We start from the raw sequence: 22,236 nt of genomic DNA, 5'->3' as shown, positions 1-22,236 counted from the left end.
TGTCAGCTCCACTGGTTGTCAAAGGCTTGTCAGATGCAAGCTGTAGCCTTCCTGAGTCATGAAGTGCTCCAGAATCATAGAATCATATAGAATGGTTTGGGTTGGAAGGGACCTTAAAGCTCATCCAGTTCCAACCCCCTGCTATGGGCAGGGACACCTTCCACTAGAACAGGTTGCTCAAAGTGCCATCCAACCTGGCACGATTGACTTGTGTCTCATTCACATGGTATGATTATCTAATTGGAAACCATATTTCCTAAGCAAAGACTGTTGGATTGTTACAGATAGAAACCTTGTGTGCAATTTTAAAAGTTCTCTTTTAAATGGTTTACAGGCAAGTTTATCCTTTTGTGTTGATAAAATTTGACAGACGACTTTCAGGTATGAAGGTAGAGTTCACAGGAAGAAAAAGTACGTTAACCTCCTTCTACGCAAGTAACTTATGAATGCTTGATTTAGCAGGAAAGGTTTGTACTAGTAATTGTGATAATGAGCCAATGGATGCACGTTTTGAGTCCAAAAATGGGGTATTGCATTAAAAAAGCTTGTTCGAACATGCAGTTACGGTAATCCTGCTACCTGCTTCCTTAGTCTTGGAGTTGCTGTGACCTGATTTGCTTCAAGTTTGTTTCTGTTCGTGGCTTTTTGTCCCTTTCCTTGTGCGGTGTTCTGGTCTGGGTGCAGTTTGTACCTGTTCCCCTTTCCGTTTTTACTTCATGCCTGAGTACTGCAGAGCTTGTTCTTACATCAAGGCTGGCACTCTGGTTCCTGGAATTCATCTCCTGTTTACAACACTTCTGCAGGTCAGAACTGCCAGGAAATACAGAAATTAAAGTTTTATCAGTGTCTCTTTGTACGGGGCATAGAGGTCTACTTTCTGTTGAAGATCTCATTTACTTTAATCCTGTGCTGTAATTGAGCTACATACATCTGGCATAATAGAAGGCTGATTTATTAGTAGCAGTTAATTTAAAGGCTGCTGGATACTTCCCCTTCTGCAGCGTGAGCTTTTTGTGTCTTTCAGAAGTTTTCAAATGTAGCTGAAGCATGGGACAGATCCTGGCTTAGGTTGCCCCTGTTTTCATAAAGCTTGAATTGTCTTTTAGGTAAACACGTTATAAAATAGTAGAAGCAGAGTTTTCCCAATGAACAATTCCATAAGTCTATAAATTCACATTTAACTTAGATGGGATACTTTATGAAAGGTTAAATTGATCTAAAAAAGTTAGCAAGAAAAAACTGCTAAAACTTCAGATTTGAAGTAAACGTATTGAATGTTGGAAACTTGTAGAGAAGTAATTCCATGCAGACATCGTGTGGCTCTGAAAGACAGAGCCCAGGCAGGGAAAGCTAAACTTATATGCGAAAGCAAGTTCAAGCTATCATCATATCCTTGACATTACTCATATAATCTGTATTGTAGATTGGCAGTAACACCTAGCTATTTAGCCTAATCATCCAAAACCTGATGAAATTGTTCTCCCTATTGATATGTGCATAATATTTTTGTGTTTTCTATTAATGATCCATTTCCCTTTTTATTGGTAACTTTTTAATTACATTATGTCCTTCTGGTAGCATTAAAGGATTATGGGGTGAGATAATAAAAACTTATTTGCTATAACAGTATCAGTTTGATGAAGGGAGTTAATTCCCCCCCCCCCCCAAAGCAATATTCAGCTACTGATGACCATTCAAGAAACAGAGAAGTGCTGACATTATCATTCTTCACTGTGAGGCCCTGGCACAGATTGCTCATAGAGGCTGTGACTGCCCCATCTCTGGCAGTGTTCAAGGTCAGGTCGGACGGGGCTTGGAGCAACCTGCTCTAGTGGAAGGTGTCCCTGCCCATGGCAGGGGGTTGGAGCTGGATGAGCTTTAAGGTCCTTTCCAACCCAAACCATTCTGTGATTCTATTCTTGTCAATCTTTTGTCTTTTATGACACGAGGGCTTTGAACCAGGTACTTCAAGCAGTGTTCAGCTGTACCTGCTCCATTGTCAGATGTGATCTATGATGCTAATTTTGGTTTCAAATATGTTGTCCACAAATAGTAAAGTATTAAAAGAAGATTTTGAATGTTTAGCTCAAATCAGAGACAATGATCTAGTTTTATTTTACTTGCTGGAAGTTTTTTTGTTAGATCTCTACAGAAAGCAACAGGAATCTAGAGCCCTGTCATTCTAGGGTTATTTAAGAATAATATTGATCATATGATGTTATTGGCAAGTATAGAGAATCAGCGTAGCTGCTACTGAGACAAAAATATATCTAGACTTGAGGTTTCAGCAGTTAGTAAGGTTATTTTAAGGTACAATCACCATTTGAAGATGTTCCATTAATGCCCAAGATTAGCATTTTTTTAAATGGCAGAAAATTTGCTAGAAGCCTTCAGTGTACGCAGGATGGGATGTTTCCAGAGCTCGGTTTCTGTGGAGCTGAGGAATAATCCTCCTCAGATTGTATTTAGGGTTTTTTTTTCAAACGACAGGACAGTCCGTCTTCTCTAAACATATTTAACTGATTGGACGTAAAGTGGAGGGGAAACTTAAGATTTCATGATAAACTAGGATGTCATTCACTGAATTCAGCATGGGTCAGTTCAGAAGTGACAGTGGGAAGAGCCTTTAGTAGAGTTACAGAGGTTTTTATAAAATGCCTGCATCCCCATCGTGGTGACCTACAAAATATCATGGATGTTTTGTGTAGCTGTCAGCTAGATCAGGTAATTAGGAAACTAAATCTCCTTTCAGATATTTTCTTCTAGTTCTCATTTTCATATGCTTGTTTTACTGTGTTTCAAAATCAGGGAAAACCATACTAACTTGTTTGGGGGACACAGCAGTGCCCATGGTATTTTAATGAAATCACAGATTGCTGACAGTATATTGATTATTGATCTTGTAGCTGGAACCTAGATTGAGGCCGTTGGCTTGTCTGTGTTCTGGCCTCTTCAGAGTTTGCTACCAGCCAAATGAAGGAAACAAGAATTAAAACAGCAAGCATGGTTTGAAGATAAGAACCTGTAACAGAATGAAATTATGCACTCGGCATGTCTTGGGTTTGCTGATTTGATTTGATGGTGCTTCAGATACCCAAGCTACGTGTGGCAGCTTGTAAAGACCAGGGACGTTGGTAAGGACTGTTGCAGTTGAAAGTAGGTGCCTTTAGGGAGCAGTTCAGGACTTGACAGGAGTTTCTGATGTTCTCCATGGACTGTATGTAAATCCAACTGGCAAGCAGGGGTAGGGAGCAATAACATTTCTCACTGCAAAAGTCTTGATGAGCGATGCTTGAAAAAGTACCTGACTCAGCATTGCACTCTACGCTATTGACAGTCAGAACGTCAAGTCCCTCTCTGGGAGTAAGTGAAGATTTTAACCTACTTTCATTCAAGTGCAGCAGTTAAAATGTTCTCCTCAGCCTTAGGTGAGAAAGCAGCGCTTTTGCTTCCTGCAGTGTCCTCACCTGTTACCTTTGCAAATCTGTTTCCATTCTCTGTGTGATAACCAGTGGGCATCAAGTGAGACTGCCGCACATAGGTGTAGAAAGCATTTCTTCACACATCACGCACTCCTTACTGCAGGGTGTCGTAGGTTACTGAAGTTTCGTGAAGGTTGAAAAAGTGAATAGGGACATCTGGAAGAAAAATGCACTGTGTTTGCTGGAACACTTCTGATTCATACATCCTTGTACTGCAGATCACTGGCTCTGGAGAGGAATTACTAGTCTTGCTCTTTTTTCCTGTTCTTTTGTTTTGCTGTTTTTTAACTCAGTCCAGAAGCAGGAAAAATCCATTATTGAGCAAGGTGGACCTTTGGTTTGAATTCATCACAAGCTTTTCTTGCACCCTTGGTTGTAGAAGGCTACTATTCTCCTTGCCCAGACTTAGTAAAACTTTGGAGGGTCCTTATCCTGTTCTTTGAGGTTTCCAGCGTCATTAGCCTCATTATTAGGGTCAAAAATTGAAGTAACACTGCTCAGTTGCAGTGCATCGGTATAGTAACCCAGCATATCAATGTCTGGGGCCTCAGCTACATGCTGCTATGTGTTTCTAATACTTCCCATTAGGTCTGCCAGTGCAATAAATATGTTTACAGCTTTAGGTATCTGTCTATTTAGAGATGTTGTAAGAAATAAAAGTTTTAGAGGCTCCCTTTAAATTTCCTTATTTTTTTTCCTAACTCTGAATGGCTGAAGAGTTTAAGGAAAGAGAAGCAGGATACCTTAAAATAAAGAAGAACAAGTAGTAGTCCTCCGTGTATTAGGTACCTGTGGTGATGCACAACATGTAACAAATCTATGATCAGATCTGTGCAGGTGGTGCGGTATGTGATTAAAGATCTGGGAAATCAAAACAAGGTGGGCTTACAGTCCTTGTGGAAGTGATTTCCCACTGTAGTTGTTTCCTTACCTGTGAAATGATGATAAGACTTACGCTGAGGCATAACTCATTATTGGTTTTGGTTTTACAGCAAGGTGAAAAGGATGCATATAGTGAAAAAAATCCCAACAAACTATTATAGAATAATGCTACTTAGTATTTAATAATTTGCCTATCCAAGCAACTGTCTTTATTAAGGAATAATTGAAACATATTTCCAGAAAAAAATGTGAAAGAAAATAATATCATTATCAAGCTAAAAAGCTGTAACACGTAATTATTATACACTTACTTCATGATTCAGCAGTTGAGCTGTTTTTGTGCATGTAAATGATTTTCACTTAATGGATTATTGCAGCACTTGTGAGCAGGCAGCGCAGGACTCTCCGAAGGACGTACCTTGAGGACACTGCAGCAGCAATATTTTGCTGTGTCACTAGATTTTATCATGCGTAAAGGACAGATTCTTCCATACTCGGGAGTTTTCGGATGGAAACCACTGGCACATTTCTGACTGATGTCAGATGTGCTAGCAGCGTAGAGTAATTCAAGAAGTTCTTAAAACCAAATTGGTTCTATTAGTACAGGTTTATTGTCCTTTTATTTAAATATTGCCTCATCGAGTGTCTAACTATAACAGCAGTTATATAAACTACATCAAGAAAATGAGGAAACTTATGACTACTTCTTACAAGAATTTTATGACTGGTATCTTTCATTTTTTGAAGCTGAAGTAATAAAATTATAAGTGGATCTGAGTTTATTGTTAGTGCTCTATAGTTGTCAACTGCCATTACTAAACAAATAGTAAAAATACTCTGTTGATTTTATTGCTTTAGTAATGCAGTTACTTTACCAGACTTCTCCAAGATTTTTAACGTGTTTGAGAGTGAGTATGTAGAGGTAATGATTCAGGTTCAGACTTCGTCCAATGTGCCTCATGGATGATCTTCTTGAACAGCCAGAGATTTAGGTACTGGATAAGGGAGGTGTGGTTTCATCAGGATGAGATTTATCTCTGGAAAAGAATTAAAAATGTAATTAACAATAAATTGCATTGAACTGAGGATCATACCCTAAAATAAGGGCTGTGATGCAAATGTTAACTAAGTCATCTACAAAAAAACGTGGTGATGCATCGTTTCTAGAACAGTCTTGGAGATGGTCTCAATTACAACTCTGTGCCAAGGATTCTTTACATCCCTAAACATGTGAAATCAGCATGATAGTCCTGTAGGCTGCACAGTACAGTACTGTGGTAGCTTTTGGGAGGTTTTCAGAAGAACATTTTTCTACTGCACTGATAACATTGAGAGAAATATCCAGTAAACTCGTGGCATTTCTGACTCAACCTTTAATGTCAATCCAAGAAGTAATAGAGCTACAGAGAGATATGAAGATGCATAGAATGAGGCTGGTATAATTGTTTTCTTTGGCCTTCCCCCAGACATCTGTGTGATAAAAGGAAACTTTCTGTTGAACTTAGGAGTCAAGGAAATCAAAACAAACATGCCTACATGAAAGAACCTAGTCCTCAGCTGTAACTTTCTGGTTTCTTGAAATGGAATCTCTCAAGCTGTTGAAATGTAACTAACACTAATGCAAAATTTTGGGGTTTGACTAGATGCTGCACTATCAAAACTGTGTTGCCATTGTCACTCCTGTTGATGGCGACTGATCATGCTGCTGGCAGTTTTTCAGTGAGGAGACACTAGTTTAGCAACCATGGAGGTGGAACAACCTTTTCACTATAATGCGTAGAAGAAGGTTTGACACTTTCTGCAGAGATTTGCTGTATAAACTACTTACTTCTGGTTTGAATTCAGAGTGTTATACCTGAGTGTAGCAGTGATATGATGAGCCACAGTTAAGCTAGCTTGCTAATGAGTGGAAGAAGAAAAGTGGTCTATGAAGTGACTGGGATGACATGATCTGGAAGTATCTGTCATTTCCAGTCAAATATAAAGGAACTTCTAGGTTGAGTAAGGTACCTCGTTCAGGTTCTTCAGGTGGTGGGAAGGATCTGAGCATAAGAAGGGCTCAGACTAACTTCTTTGGATCTGAAGTTTAAATGAGAGAGCAGTTTCTTCCTCCTACTATCAGAATCCACTTGATCATCTCAACTAATTTTACCAAAATCCTGGTTACTTGTGCTTCTTCACACACTACGGTAACTTTGAGTTACATGTTGCATCAGTTTGCTTGCAAAGCAAAGCAAGATAAAAGCAAGAGCTCTTGTGCCTTGAATGAGGAAATCAGTACTTACTTTGATTACAAAGGCATGCCGTATGCAAAGAAAGAGGACACTGTTTTCCTTGAGAGTGTAAAAAACAGTGCAGCGTGAATGCCCACTTGCATCACTTGTACAAGGTACAGTAAAAGGCATCCCAGATGCCTTCAGTTTTCCAGGTAGATGCTTGATTTATAAAACTGTCACAAAATGGAAAACATTGGTACCAAAAATTTGCTGTTTTGAAGGTACATGTGGACAAATGTGCAGAAACAATTCTTTGAAGCTTCAGCCTTTACTTAGGTCCTCATCTCAGGGACCTGCCTGACCAGATTCCAGAGCTGCATATCTCCTGCTCATCATTTCTTCTGTGTGTGTTATGTTTTATATATATTTTCACCTGGATCTATCAATGAAGCAGAATGTCTGCTCTGAGCAAGCACTTTGGATTCTATCTCCAAACACTGCTTTAATATCGTTTGCTGTGGTGGAGTGCTGTGTAGAGTCTTAACCTCAGCTGGAGAATACAACAGATGGGTCTCACTGTGCTTTTTTGGCAAGGAGTAGCATGAAAATAGAAATAAACCTTATTACATACATGCTTCTCAGCATGACACATGTAATGTGCAATAAATATCACTAAAAAAGTACAAAACTTATTGCCAGTTAACCATTAATCAGGAAAGAAAAAGTTTAATAGAATGAGCCTGAAAGCAAATGCATCTTAACCTTCACATTAAAAACTTGTAGTAGGGTGTTTTTCTTCTTGTATGTAGACATGCACACAGACAGTATATCTCAAAGTTCTGTCATGAAATGAAAGATGCAGTTAAATGTTTTTCCAGAAATAGCAGATAGATTGTGTGAGCAATATAACAAATATGTAACATATAACAGACTAAAGGAACTAATAGAATTAGAAGGCAAAATGGCACATCCATCATTTTACTGTCTTCAACCAAGCCTATTTTCTCAAATTACCAGTTAACATTTTAATCTGAAATCTGCCATTATGTGAAAATCACGTAGGCCTGTTGGATATTGTGTACTCAGGAAAACTGTAACATGTTTTCTGAGCTTCAGATGATAAAGCTTTTGGCAAGGCATTCAAGGTGATAAACACTGATCAATCTATAAAATATGTGCAGCTGAAATGGAGATGATAGAGGTTGTCTTTGGTTGCCCATCTGGGATAGGAGTCATGGGTATGTTGGCATCTGCTGTGTATCCCCTTATATCAGAAAAGCAGAGGGAAAGTTTCGCTGATACAGCTGTCTGTGGGGTTTGTGGAGGTCATAGATGGGGACGTGTTTATGCAGTGCTAACAGCAAGATTTTCATAACTGTTCATTCAGCCTATTGTTCAGCTCAATTCTGCAACTAGTTTCTGTATGTTAGTATTCCAAGTGATTTATATATATATAAAAAAATCTTATCAACTAATGTAAAAGCTTAAAAATACCTTTAAATTTAGAGATTAGTGGCTGCTCAACAACTTTGAATGAGGCTAGATTTCTGGACTGTGTGAGATGCTGCATTCTGTAGGATAATGCACTGTGATATGCACAGGATAGCGTGCGGTTCCCGTACATCCATTTTCCTAACAGCAATTTCTTGTTCACCTCTGAAGAAACTTCTTCAAATCTCTTCTTCAAGGAGACACCAATCTCAGTGCCATCTAGAGCATGTGATAAAATTCAAGACCTTCCATGTTTATATATGGGAGGCAATAGAGATTCAGGTGATGATCCTGGTTGCTCTATATTCCCCAATGGCTGATAACCTTCCCTGACCCACTGTAGACTCATCAGCCATGTCAACTGCTCCCTAAAACCCTAGCACTGTCTCTTTAGGTAACTGGATATGTGTTCTAGTCTGAAGGAAAAGTGGATGTCAACAGTTCACCCTTCCTATTCAAAGCTTTCATTGTTTCACTATTACGTGCTTTTAACAGTATAGAAGAAAGCAGTCAAGATTCAGTGGTAGCGTTTCATATAATCCAAAGGCAAATGAACCCCATCATTCTTCCTATCAGTTCTACTCGATAGCAGATTTTACATTCACATGCAACACCTTCAATTCAATTATATAGTTCTGATACTGGTTGGTTGTTAATATCAAAAGAAATGTCTCTGTTCAAAGCCCGAGTAAATCAATAAAGCTTTTGAGAAACATAACAAAACAGAATGAAAAGATGTTTTCCACACGTGTCATACTCCACAGCTCTCAGTAACTGCAGTTTCTGGTTTTCTTGAGTCTCAGAAAGCTTAAAGCATGTGAGACTAAGTTGGCTTCCAGAGGGGACACTCACCCTTGTCTCCCGTCATGCCTGAAGCACTACGCTCCTTAGAGACACCCATCTCTGTTCTCGCTGCAGACTTCCCTGACCAGGAAACAGGGGAACCCCAAAATAGCAGTAGCTAATTTAATGCAATCTCCATTTACTTCTATTTTTCTAATTCAGCAGTAGCATTTTGTGCTTTTGTGTAAGCAATGGGCAGTGAGGGTCTGCTGCTGCTCTTCAACTTTAGTAAGACCAGAAAATTTTAGGTAAAGGAGGGGGTTTTTAATGAGTAAGTTTCGCCAGTTTTTCCTTGACAGTCCCTTTGAAAATTGTTTTGTCATGGCTAGAACAAGTTGGCTTACCTATTTTTATTGAGGCTCCTGCTGTTCTCTTACACAGAGACGCTATTTGTATTGTCTTTTTTTGACATGAAATACGTCTTATTTATTTCTTTAAGAGCTAGACTGTAACATGGTTCAAGTTCGGTGGGGGAAAAAGGTGAAGGAAAATAAACACTTGTACAAAATACGCGTTTGCTTGCACTAAGTGGTCCCGAACTCTTTAATTACTCAGAGATTAGAAAGAACTGTTACAAATAGTTTTGCAAGGTCAGTTTTTGTAAGCTTTCAGGTTCTTTGCTCCATTTCTTACACGCTGTAGCCGTGGGTGAGAGCTCTGCTGCTGGCCTCTGCCTGGTAAGGATCCTGTTGCTTGCTGATCCTGTAGGTCCTCTGAAGTTGAATGTCAGGTTTGCCACTTCTTGAAGAAGTTGTCATAAACATTTTTGTGCATCTACTTTTAAGTTAAAAGAGTATAAAGCAAGCTTAAAGAAAAAGTTCTTCTTTTTCCCCCCTTTCTGTTAAGGTGTTTATCCCTTCCTAAAGTATCACTTTATGAATATGTGTAGATCCTTTTTATCCCAGATTCATAGTGAGTCCACATATATTATGGAATTATATTCCATATAATATTTCATATTAATTCCCCAATTCTAAATTGCATTAAAGACATTTCTAGGCCGCTATTGCCATTGTAACAATACCTACCTAATTAATAAAAACCCACAGATAGGTATAGTAAACCTCAAATCTTTTCATGTCGCACCCCTTTTGCCTCATGCTCTTTTTTGCTCTTCCATGCCTTTTGGTCGCCTCTTCAAGTATATGAAATCTGTTCTCTATCCTTGTAAAATCCCATTTCTTTAAGATGTTACACGCGCTACTGAGCCATTTCATACAGATATCTCTTGCTTTTATTTACTGATGTTGTAACTTGATATTTTACTCTTCCCCACAAAAGCCCAGTGGACCAAAAGGACAATTTGGTGTTTTCAACTACAGCCGCATTTAAAGAAGTAGTTTACCACTCTGGTGATGGGATTGCCTTGTGGGTGGTTGTGGAAAGTGTCAGATTAAAAATATCATGTGCTCAGCAAATGGAACAACTGAGTTTGAAAATGAGAACTTGATTAGAAGTGGATTGAGGAAAATGAGGGGAGTAGCTTAACTTCTGACATGTCTTAATGCCTCTTGATTTTGATTTGACTGATGGTCTAAAATCAAATGATGTCATTTTAATGATATCTTGTGTCTGAAATATTATAGTGATATGACAAGATTTTTCCTTTCTCATTGCAACCATTGCACCTATTTAATAAATACAAGACTTGAGTCTTTCTAGACATGATCCCGAAATTATTTAGGCACAATATTAATAACATTTAATAATAGAAATAAATTTTAGTATATTAATGCTATCCAGTAATCACTGACGTCAATACTGCTGTTGCTTATGGACACTTGAAGTATTTATAGTAGGAAGTACATTAGGCAGTGCTGGATTTGAGAAGAGAAAAGGCTGAATTTCCTATCAAGTTACTGTGGATGTCAGTTTTGGAAGGCATCTGGTACAGTAGGGTGGTCTGCATGGATTTTTCTGCTCAAAATGAAGTAATTTCAGTGAAGATTAACTTTTATTCTTGCCTCATTATCCTGCTGCTCGTCATTAATCCTTCATCTTTTTAATTTTGTGCATGTCTTATTTTAAAAACTGTTTTTTTTTGTCTCTTGCTTTTTTATTCTAACATACTAAGCATTTAATGTATAATAATATATATTATATATTTATTACATTTTTACATATATAAATATATATTATATATCATATAGAACAATATATTATATACGATTATATATAATAGTATATAATTATAATATATAATATCAAAATATACAATGCATTATATCTATAATATATTATATTAACATATATTTAATATATATTAATATATCGGGTGCGTCAGAGTATCATAGAGTTCAGTCTTCGTTACAGCTATAAATAGCTGTTTAAATATCTACGTAGGGCATTTAGTTAAGTATTCCCTGTGCAGTTTGTGTGTGCGGAGACTGAGGCAAGCGTTGTGGGCCCTTTCAATGGACTAAAATATTTCTGCTCACTTCTTCACTAGCGCTTAACAATAATAATACTTCCTAGTGCCACCCAGAAAGCTCTGGGTGCCTCAGACAAGAGATGCTACAAACTGACAAAATACTGTTGAATGCATTTATTTGCTTTGTTACTTTGGCTTCAAGTGTTCAGGTGATTGAAAAAATAAGGATGTTTGCTTAGTTCGTGTTTCTTCTAGAAACTACTGAAGTTTCTAGTTCAAACAAGATGAAACTGGTTTCTTCTTGAATGGCTGTTGCTGTACAACCCATGTTAAGTGTTGCTCATGCCAAGGACTGCTGTGATGATCTTTTCTACCTTGTTAAGGTACTCCCAGTTTTTCTTTTTTTCAAACTCTATAGAGATTCTCTTCTGTGGTTAAATAAAAAGTAACCTTCTTCAGATAATTGGGGTCCTACAAGTCTTTGGGGTACAGTGGAAGCTGCTCTTCCTCATCCGTCAATCATATGTTAGTTCAGGTGGTTGAGAAGGAGACACGTGCATCGGGAGCAGGGCTTTACAGCTGGACTTAAGTTAAAGCACTTCTGGTTTTCCATTGTCCCAAAAGTGTGTCCAAAACACAGTTAATAACTTTAAAAGGTGTCCAAGCCTGACCATAGGGCAATATATAGGTTATGTGCACCGTATGTAAAATAGGTACAGCTTCCCTGATAGTCACTCCAGTCACTGTCACAGTGTTATTTCACTGTAAATAACATACCGGGTACTGTGTAAGTAGCTGGTTTTAGTGGCATTTTCTTTTGGAGAAGGATTAAGGATATACGCTTCTTTTACAGGAAGTGACCTGGACCACATGTGCTGAATGCTCTGGAGGACTTGTTACAGCCACTCTGGCTTCATCTGCCACCTTCTCATTAGATTAATGGTGAAAAAAGATGAATACAGCTAGCTGTTGAGCTTTATCTCCTTTTCCAAAGGTAGTAAAATGCTTAGTGCGTAGTGTATAGAATTTAGGTGATGTGGAACATCTTTAATGTTCCTATAAGCTAAAGGTAAATTCATGTAGAAATGACCTTGGGCCTTAAGTGTGTTGCTAAATGAAATGTATTCACACTCCAATACATTTTAGCAAAGAACTGAAGTTGGATGCTTCAGAGTATCATAGAGTTCAGTATTCGTTACAGTATCAGTTGCTGCTTTTTGTGGAATTAGATGTCTCCTCTTCACAGAAAGAACCATCAAGTACAGGGAAACACTCAGGTTTGAAGCCTTGGTATTGCCAGCGCTTCAAAAAACGGTTAAGCCTATTTATCTTCTTTTTTTTTTTTTTGGCAGAACCATTTTTAGAGCTTCTGAAGGCTATTAAACACTTACAGAGAGGCACACAGGAACAGACAATCTTAAAAATAAAATTTAAGCTGTTGTTTCTGATTTTACCCATCAAAACCCTATTCTTAGCCAAGTTGCAAGATGGGCTGCACAGAGAAGCCTTACTGTAGCGAGAATGGGAGTGCGAAATGCAGCGAAGGATGTTAATTGCTGCATATTTTACCTAGCTTTATATCTTCAGTTGGTGGATTGTGTTCTGTATTTCAGACAGCTTTGAAAACAAACACATCCCTTTCATTGAAAAATAGGTTTATATTATCCAAACTGAAGAGTATTAACATTACAGATAGACTAAATATTCTGTGTTCTGTGTTATCTGTGATCCAAGGAGCTTACGAAGGACTAGAGGAAAAAAAAAAGTAGCAAAAAAGTCTATCTGCTTTTGTTAAAGGAACATTAATTAATAAATATATATAACCCCCCCTCCAACCCCTTCCTTATGTACGGAGAGCTGCCATGCAGAGGTAGGCAAGTGGAATGAGGTGTGTTGACCTCTGTGAGCAAATGGCAAAGCTCAGAAGTGTTTTCAATGGAGGTGTTCATGCTTGACACCATTCAGGTTTTTTAATCCACTGGTAGTTTCTGTCAGAGTCAAAACAATAGCTGAAACCCAAACAATGTCAGCTCTGCAGTCAGTTTATTATGGGATTATGATAGATCTGAAATGTTATCTTAAGACTACTATTAACTGTTAATTGAATTTGGTTCTACTTAGTTTTAATATAAACACTTTTCTGCTAAGTGTTTCGCAGAACAAAGGGAAAAGTGTGTTTGTATACATACACACAGAGGCAGTTTTAGTGATGTCTGAGCTAACGCTACATCAAGGGGAAACAGCTGTGATTTAATGAACCCACAGCTAACAGAAGTTCATAACTAGGACTTTGTTCCTGATGTTGTTGGAAGGGTTTAAGAAAAGCCGTCTCACCCTGCACACATGGCTTCAGAATTTAACAGCTGAAGTAGGTCGTGCCAGGAAGGGAGGGTTGTGTCTGCAAAGCATCAGAGCTGGGTCTCCGCGTTCTGTGTAACTGCGTAATTAAAACACAGCATTTGGTTGAACACGCCTCGGCAGAGGTCCTGCAGCTACCTGACATCTCTGTGCAGAAATCCCACCCTTTTGGTGATAGGTATGTGTGCGTGCTGGAGATCAAGCCAAGGATCTTCCCCTTGGGACAGACCAAGGTTCATCATGCCGTGACCGCATGCATAGCATGGGTCCAGCACCTCCAGAGTGGTCTTGAACTGCTTTAATGATACTAAGATTTAATGATATCACTTGATCGTTCTAGGGATGGGGAGACAAGTACAGGCAAAGACTCTGGTTTGATGCCTTTTACTGGCAGTGGTTCTAAAAATGGTTAAACCTACTTAATTTAATTTTTCTGGCAGAACCATTGTTTTTGTGGCTTTGAAGATTCCACCGTGCCAAGGACAGCCATGTGATGTGTGGCACAGCCTCTTGCACCTCCTCCTCAGAGGCTTCACTCTTCATCTCTAAACCAACATTGTGTTTTGAAATCCACACATTATCTCTTGCTCCAGACCCCCCTGAACACAACTAGAAACTGAAAAAGCTTCAGCTCAGCCCCCAGCTCTTATAAGTGTGAATTTTGTAGAATACTAAGGAGCTTATTGTGCATTAATTCAAGACTCATAAAAATTAGTATTTACGGCTACCAAGAATTACAGACTTCTACCTTAGGAGCTACCAGAAGTGAAAAGACAAGCTAAGGTTTTGGTTTTGCCTGCCTTTTGAAGATCAGTGGGACCTTGGTATTGGAGTAAAGCATCCACAAAGTGTGAGTGTGACTCCAACCATGGAGGCATATTCCTTGGTACACATGCAGTGTTGTTAAAGACCTGGAGCCAAAACATGTTACTCATGACCATCGGATGAATAATGATGTTGCAGTAGATACAGTCTTCATATAAGCAACCATCAGAACACTTTAATTCTATGTATCTTAACTCTTAGCCTAAAGATGAACCAGAAAGCAGGCAGGCTGGTTGCAGCTGGAAAACGTGGCTAAAGAAGATCTTTTTCTTCCAGCATAAATTCACTGGCATCAAGTGTTATTCAAAATGAAATAATATTTTTCTAAAAGGTGTGGTGTGCAATAGAGGTTACCAGTGGAGTATGGAGCCTGACTGCTTAATGTGGATCAACTGGCATCAGTAGAGGGGCTGGGCTAATGACAAAATTGGGAGGCATCCTAAATATAGAAGAGAATCAGGATATTGTACAGAAATAACTGAGATGACATTGAAAACTGGGCTAATAGAAGTGGAATCAAATTCAAAATGCATAATCGAAGGTCATGTCTTCTAAGTGAGTAAAAGCAGAGTTCTGTAAAATAGGAACTTGCAACAAGATCCTCATTATAGATAAATAGCACGTGGTTGATCATGGGATGTGCTTTAGCAGTCCCTGCGATATGCATAAAAACAAGTGAACAGAATTTTCTGCTCTGTCAGTGTGAGTTTATCATTTCTGAACAGTTTTAACAAGTAAGGTGAAGAGACTGTTATGTAAGAGAGACATGAGAAGTATAGAGCATTCATCCTTGGAGAGATACAGTATTTAGCAAAAGGAAAAGAACTGAAAGCCAGTGGCTGCAGAATGAAAAGATGGTACCAACAAACACTGAATGAACTGAGGCTGAATGCTGGAAGAGGATTCCTGATGGGCAGAGCACCCCAACTCCACTATAGCTTTCCAAAGAGAGAGGTGGCAAAAAGATGCAGGGATTTCCTTAATGAGGGAGTTCATGAAAGGAATTATTTTGCTTAGTTCCTAAAACATCCCAAGGGAATGCCTTCTCAGATCTGTGCTTCCAAGAAATGCGTTAATGCCAGTAGCACTCTTAATGCTCTGGTTAAACTATTTTCTTTCTGGGAAAAGTGTGGATGTTCGCTGCTATGCTCACGATAATCTACTCTTGGAGTAAAAGCCCATTGTGAGAACTGTTGCGATACAAATATCTTGATATATGGGCTAAATGTGTAATGTTAAGAGAAGAATATATTTAGCTAATGGATTAAATATGTCACCACAATAACATGTACAAAAGTCCTTCAGAAGGAGCTCAAAAAACCCCAAAGTCCAGGGAGGAAAATTTAGGAGGAAGTAGCTGGGTTACAGATACTCATTTCTAGATGATTACCCTATTAGTTGCTGATCTGAGGAAGCTGATACATTCTCAAAAGCCTACTTTAGATTTTAGTACAGTATCAACTGTTTTCTTCAGTTCCTTATGGTCTCAAGATTACACCCATGAAACATCAGCTATGTTTACCAAAATATTTTCAAATGTAGATGAGGGTTGCAACACGGGGAGATAGTTCAAGGAAGGAAGCGTGTCTCTGGTGTTGACAGCTTTGCAGAATGATGTGAATGTGCGTGCACAATGTTCAGAATCTTCATTGTAAGTAAAAAGAAGAAAAAAAAGAAAAGATCTTTACTCTTCCAAAAAAAGAAACCCACCCAAACCCCCAACCCTATCATTATGACAGATTTGGACTTAAAAATAGCATTTGTTCTTGTGCTGTAAATCGGAAAGTATCGAGGCTTTTCATGGTTGCAACATATTCTATCACCATTGAAAACCAGTGTGGAAAAAACAACTGTATTGGGTTGCCATCTTTTTGTTTCTGTGCGGAGCGTAAATATCTGGGAATCCAGGGGGTTTAAGCCTGGATAATAGTGGAAGGCATAAGAAAAGCTTAAACAACAACAACAAAATTAAAACTATCTGAGTTCATTGTTGTATAACGTTCACTGCATAATGAATGCTGCAAATTTGACATTTTAATCATAGAATCAGAGCATGGTTTGGGTTGGAACCCCCCTGCCACAAGCAGGGACACCTTCCACTAGAGCAGGTTGCTCCAAGCCCCATCCAACCTGGCTTTGAACACCGCCAGGGATGGGGCAGCCACAGCCTCTCTGGGCACCCTGTGCCAGTGCCTCAGGACCCTCACAGGGAAGAGTTTCTAATAGCTAATTTAAATCTACCCTTTCTCAGTTCAGAGCCATTTCCCAATGTCTTATCCCCACATGCCCTTGTCAAAAAGTCCTCTCCAGCTTTCTTGTTGGCCCCTTTAGGTGCAAATAAGTGAGTAAAAGAAATGTTCAGACTGCTGAAAATACAGCAGTTGCCTCGGCCCTCCCCAGACCTGCCCCAAACCTCCTGTATAACCTCCCTTCTCTCACCTAACATGTTCTGTCACAGAAACAGCCAAATGTAAAGCCATGCAGGCAGGACTAGAGGCTCTGAAGAGCTAAGGGAGTGAAGACAGTGCCCTTAAAGCAGTGCTTCTGTTAAAGATCTGCAGTGTTATCCCATGTCTTGGATGAATATCTGGGTAATTGGATGCATGAACAAGAGAAATGCAGCAACCTGTTTGAGTGGCAGGCCTTTGCAGCATGGTAGAGATTTAGCAGACGTGTTGGTTCCTTAGAGAAGCAATGGTCTACTAAGTCCTCTGGCGAAGAGGAAGGTGCTTGCTTTGGGTCAGAACAGTAGTGCAGGACTAGTCAGATTTGAATTTGCTTTTCATTGAGTGATTTAAGATATTCAGTAATTGTATTTTCCAAGAAAATAATGAGGTAACTTGGTCTTGAAGTACTTAAAAAATGATTTTTGAATGGGATCAGACCAGAAGTGCCACCTATCCCAGTGTCCTGTATCCAACAGCCAAGAACAGGCCAACTTTGTTTAGTATTTCTAATACTTCCAGCCTTCAGATATTTTCAGAATATGGAGTTCTGAACCTGATGCAGCTTCTGTGTTGTACTCAGTGATATATAAATATATATATATATATATATATATATATATATATATATATATAAATACAATATCTTTCCCTGGAAGCCTGGTTGATGCTCCTTTTGACTCCTTTGAACTTAGGTCTTTGCACTCTAGCCTAGGAAGGTTTCTAAGACAACGCACCAGGATCGAGTGATTGGTACCATGCAGATAGACAGCAGTAGTGAGCATTTTTGACCACATTTTTGACCAGGCTTACAGATATTTAGGCTAGAAACCTTGTCATTCTGGGTGATATGGTAAAGATGTCCTGGTGGTTTTGATTATGATAGTTAACATTATGCACGCAGCTACATTTTAAGACCAAGTACGCGCATGTGTGCAGTCTTAATATCAAGGATAAATGTAATTATAGCTCATAATTTGTCTACGTTGCAGCTATTTTTGAAAGTTAAATAATTGCTATCAGAGGGAGTGGTAATTTATGGCAAGAGAAAACGCTCTCGCCTCATCTTATCTGGAGGGTGGTGGGTGTAATCCTGAAGCTGGTCCTGTTTGCTGCTTCCCTAAAATATGCTTTGCTGCTCTCTGTAGTCACGTTCTGGTGACTGAAGAGATTCGTGGCAGTGTGGGTATTTTCTTAGTAAATGAAATTATCATAGTGCAGAGCATTTGTGAAAGATTTAAGTAAGTGGGAATATTTGGGTACATTTTCCAAATATTTCCAGATACTTCATTCTGAAAGAAAATAACGTTTCATAATATATTCTCAGTTGCTAATAATATGCTAGAGAATAGAGATGCTCCTTTTTAACTGATCTAGGTTGCCATAGTTAGGAGAAGACAGCAGCTCATTGAAGTAGTAAGCCATTTTTAAGGAGCAGTGCCTGTTTATTAACTCAACAATGTTCTATAAATGATGAGCTTGAAATGTGGGCATGGCCTTTGAGAAGCTGAATGTCATGAGAAAGAGCTGATAGAATTATAACTTCAAATACGTTCCTGTTTGTGTTTAATGTATTATTAAATGTCATTTGTTTAAAAAAGGAATTCAATTCATAATGGATCTAGTATAAACAAATCATGTTTTTATATTACTTAGGCTCTGTTTGATTTTTGTTCCATGACAGCATTTCAGAATTAAGGTTCTATTATTTATTAGCTAGAAAGAAGGATGGGGAATACCTTGTATCATGTGTTTAGCTCTGAAATCCATGGAAGTTCAGAAAGTGGATTTAAAATACTCACTGACTCTCTGCAAGTAGGAAGGTATGCTTCCAGGAAATGCTGGATGTTTTACTATGAAAGAAATACTTGGAAGATCTGTCAAGACCTCACCCATGGGAAGATTGCCCAAGAGCACCATGAATGTGGCATTGTTGAGGATTAAAGCTAATTTTAGGACAGCCTTCTTATGCTGTTGGTATGGTGTAGTCAGGGTGCAGAGACTTGAGTAGTGCAGAGACTGAGTAGTACAGAGTTTCGGGAACTTGCAATTGCAAACTGTAGTAAACAGGATCTCAGTATTTTAAATTCTTCATTCCGGATCTGTTTCAAAGTTGTATAGCAACAACCTAACCAGGATAAGGGAGACTGAGGATGTGCCTAAGTGTTCTCTTCCCAGAAGTAAAGCCTTTGCCGTAAAGAGATGCTCCATCTTCCTTCCTGGGGAAAGAATGACTTCTCCAGCACCTGTACATGAATTTGGAAAAGCCCCCCTTGATGTATTTCTCAGCAGTGGAAAATACCCTTGCAGGAAAATGCTTTACCACATGTGTAGCTTCAGTCCTTCAAGTCCAATGGGATTCATTGTATTCCGAAGTTCAAGCTAATACTTAAAAGTTATTGAGCAGGCACAAAATTTTGATGAGCAGTGTCAGTCTATCAGGTTAGACACTTGTCTTCTCCTTTAAAGTCAATTTTCCATCATTCTAAATGTACTAGAAATCTCTGTGTACTCCAGTAACGGTGATTGCTGAAGTCTGACTAGTTAAGGAATTAATTTGCTGTAAATATTCCCCTATGTAGGTAATCTGGTTTTATTACTTTTAACACCAAAATCAGCAGCATACTGGAAGGAATACATTACAAAGCAAGGAGAAGTCTAGAAAGTAATTATTATGGATATGGCAGTGAATTCTCTATCCACCACTTCAATGATGGGGTTTTTTTCCTCCTTTTTGTTACTTTCAGCTATGCTTTATAAAACATGTTTATAGACTATGTCAGCAATGTTCTTCCTCAGTTGCTGTTGCAAAGACTATTTTCGCAGTTTATCACAAAATGCCAGATTTGCTCAGCATGTAATTTAATCTTATGCTTGGAAGCATCCCCATTACTTGGTTATCATGAAATTATTCTTTAATAAAAATGTATGCTTTGTGATCTATATTTTATTAATTTGGTGAGTCGGTTTATCGATTGTTGCAGATGCCATGAATGTATAATTTGTCACAGTTATCAGTTGCCTGTCAGCACTTCGTAGCACCACAGAGTTCTTGGCTCTTGTGGGCACCTTAGAAATAAGCCTTTCTTGATCTGGGAGAGAAAAGCTTTCTTCTGTAAATTATCATCAAGACTTGGGTTGATATTGGGTTTATCACTTCACGTCATGTATTATCCTGTATTAGCCAAACGGTGTGACCGAATTAATAACGTGGCCTGTTCAGGCAAGAGTGTTCAGCAAATACAATTTAGTGATTCTAAATGCTGGGGATGAGGTCAGGAGCACAACATTACAAATGGGAGGCACGGGTTTTCTCACTGTTTTAGTTCACTCTAAAGAGTAGGAATTATTGGGGTCATGAAACTGAAAAAACAAAATATCCAAGTTTTTTTTTTATCCCCTCTTTTACAGTGTATGTTTTTCTGCTGTAATATATGGCAGTCATGGGTTTTGTTGATTGAAAAGCTTATTTTTGGGGCAATGGAATCATAGGATCACAGAATGGTTTGTGTTGGAAGGAACCTTAAAGCTCATCCAGTTCTAACCCCCTGCCACGGGCAGGGACACCTTCCACTGGAGCAGCTTGCTCCAAGCCCCCTCCAACCTGGCCTTGAACACTGCCAGGGATGGGGCAGCCACAGCTTCTCTGGGCACCCTGTGCCAGCGCCTCAGCACCCTCACAGGGAAGAGCTTCTGCCTAAGAGCTCATCTCAGTCTCCCCTCTGGCAGGTTAAAGCCATTCCCCTTGGCCTGTGTCTTCCTGCTCCTATAAGAAGTCCCTTTCCAGATTTACTGTCACCCCCTTTAGGTACTGGAAGACTGGTATATGGTCTCCCCAGTGTCTTATCCAGGCTGAATAATTAATGAATCTCAGTTTTTTAAAAATAAAAATTATTATTTTTTTTTTTAAATAAGACTACACATGCAATAATTTATATGTATGTTTAGTAAAGCAGATACTAATTTCCAGAATGGTTGTACTTAAGAAGCTTTACCTTGCTAAGAGTTTTGCAGTGGTCATACACCTTTGCGTGCTGCAGTGGTATGGCTGAAACACCTGCTGGTTTCGGTTTGGTATTGTTAAAGGCTGGGTTCTGCAGCCTGACAGCTTGTTCTGGTCACACACTTTGTGTATGGTGTTATTAAAACCCAGCGGCTGAACAAACACTCTTGGAGCCTCAGGTTTCACCTGGTCGGAGGAGTTTTCAACTCATACTTTCCTGGGCTTGGAAGTGGTCAGCGTGAGGTTATTCTTTCACACTTGACAGAACAAGTTAAGGAGCACTTCAGGTGCTGCTGGAGTTTTTGGTGTGTATAATGTACATTGGGGGTACTTGAAATGTATCAGGGAAAAGGCTCTCCACAAAACAGAAGGGGGGGAGGAAGGGGATAAAAAAGGAGAAAAAAATAAGGAAAAAAATGAGTGAAACAGTAAAAGGGAAAAAAAAGGTGGAAAAGGTGAACCCGGGGTTTGCGGAGGCGAAGCCTGGCCCCATCCCTTCGCCGCTCCCGCAGCACGTTCCCCACCTCCGCGCCGCCCCGCCGCCGGCCGGGTAATGAGCCGCGCTGTGGTTGGCGGAGGGCTGGCGGCGGGCAGCCGCTATTGGCTGCGGGCAGGCGGCTCCCTGCCGCGATTGGCTGCGGGCGGGCTCCTCTCCGCCCCGATTGGCCGCGCCCGCCTGCCCCGTGTTTTCAGCAGCAGCGGCGGCGGCGGCGGCGGCTGGCGGGTTCCGGTGGGCGCCGGCGCGGGGATGCAAGGTGGGTGCAGCGGCGGCCGTGCCCCGTCCTGCGGCCGCGTCTCTTGGTTTGTCGCTTGGGTTTAGTGGTTATTTAACGGTGTTCGTGGTTTTATCGCCCCTCTCTCTCCCGGCTGCGCCACCGCGGTGCGGCCGGTGCCGGGGAACGCCACGTCCTGCGGGCAGCGCAGCCCCGGAGCCTTGGTGCCGGAGGTGTTTGTGTGCATCTGTCCCTGCGCTGCTGCGCCAGGCGCGCCGCTCCCTGGGAGTTTGCCCCGGTAGCGCTGCCGGGACGGGCTTAAAATGCGGGGTGCGGTGAGGATGGAGTCGGGGGTTTTATCGGTAACCGCGCCGGCAGCACCGGGCGCCGGTTCGGAGAACTTCGCGAAGGCAGAGGCCGCGCTGCGGGAGCCTCGGGTCTGAAAATCGGGCGTGAATAGCGGAAAGTATGTGCGAATCGGCTGGGGAGGTCGTTGCATCCCTGCTGGAAACGCTGGGCTCTCCCCGTGAGTTATTCCTGGGGCTCTGCTAAATATTAAGTTTCTGTTTCCCCTTGTAAGGAATAGGAGATTGATGCCGTTGTGGTTG

General features: G+C 40.1%; 1 protein-coding gene and 1 long non-coding RNA gene across 5 annotated transcripts in view; one reads left to right on the top strand and one right to left on the bottom strand.

Annotated features, from left to right (window-relative positions):
- The window catches only part of LOC133276290 (uncharacterized), a 380,765-nt gene that overhangs the window by 195,341 nt on the left and 163,188 nt on the right, over positions 1–22,236 (bottom strand). The window lies entirely within an intron of this gene.
- CTBP1 (C-terminal binding protein 1) overlaps positions 1–22,236 on the top strand; it is a 249,873-nt gene that overhangs the window by 70,902 nt on the left and 156,735 nt on the right. The window contains exon 1 of one of the 4 annotated variants that reach the window (XM_061466839.1): positions 21,547–21,670. The exons of the other annotated variants lie outside the window; for them this stretch is intronic. Coding sequence (XP_061322823.1) covers positions 21,664–21,670 — 7 coding nt within the window. The 5' untranslated portion in view covers positions 21,547–21,663. Of the gene's footprint in view, positions 1–21,546; positions 21,671–22,236 lie in introns of those variants that run through there. 4 annotated transcript variants of the gene reach the window in all.

The sequence above is a fragment of the Pezoporus flaviventris genome, unplaced genomic scaffold, assembly GCF_033815535.1.
Source record: "Pezoporus flaviventris isolate CSIRO_AGI_PZ_B2104156 unplaced genomic scaffold, CSIRO_AGI_Pfla_v1 ptg000002l, whole genome shotgun sequence".
NCBI classification, from domain to species: domain Eukaryota; kingdom Metazoa; phylum Chordata; class Aves; order Psittaciformes; family Psittacidae; genus Pezoporus; species Pezoporus flaviventris.
The sequence above is the reverse complement of the archived record's forward strand: the minus strand, read 5'-3'. Positions and strand labels throughout refer to the sequence as shown.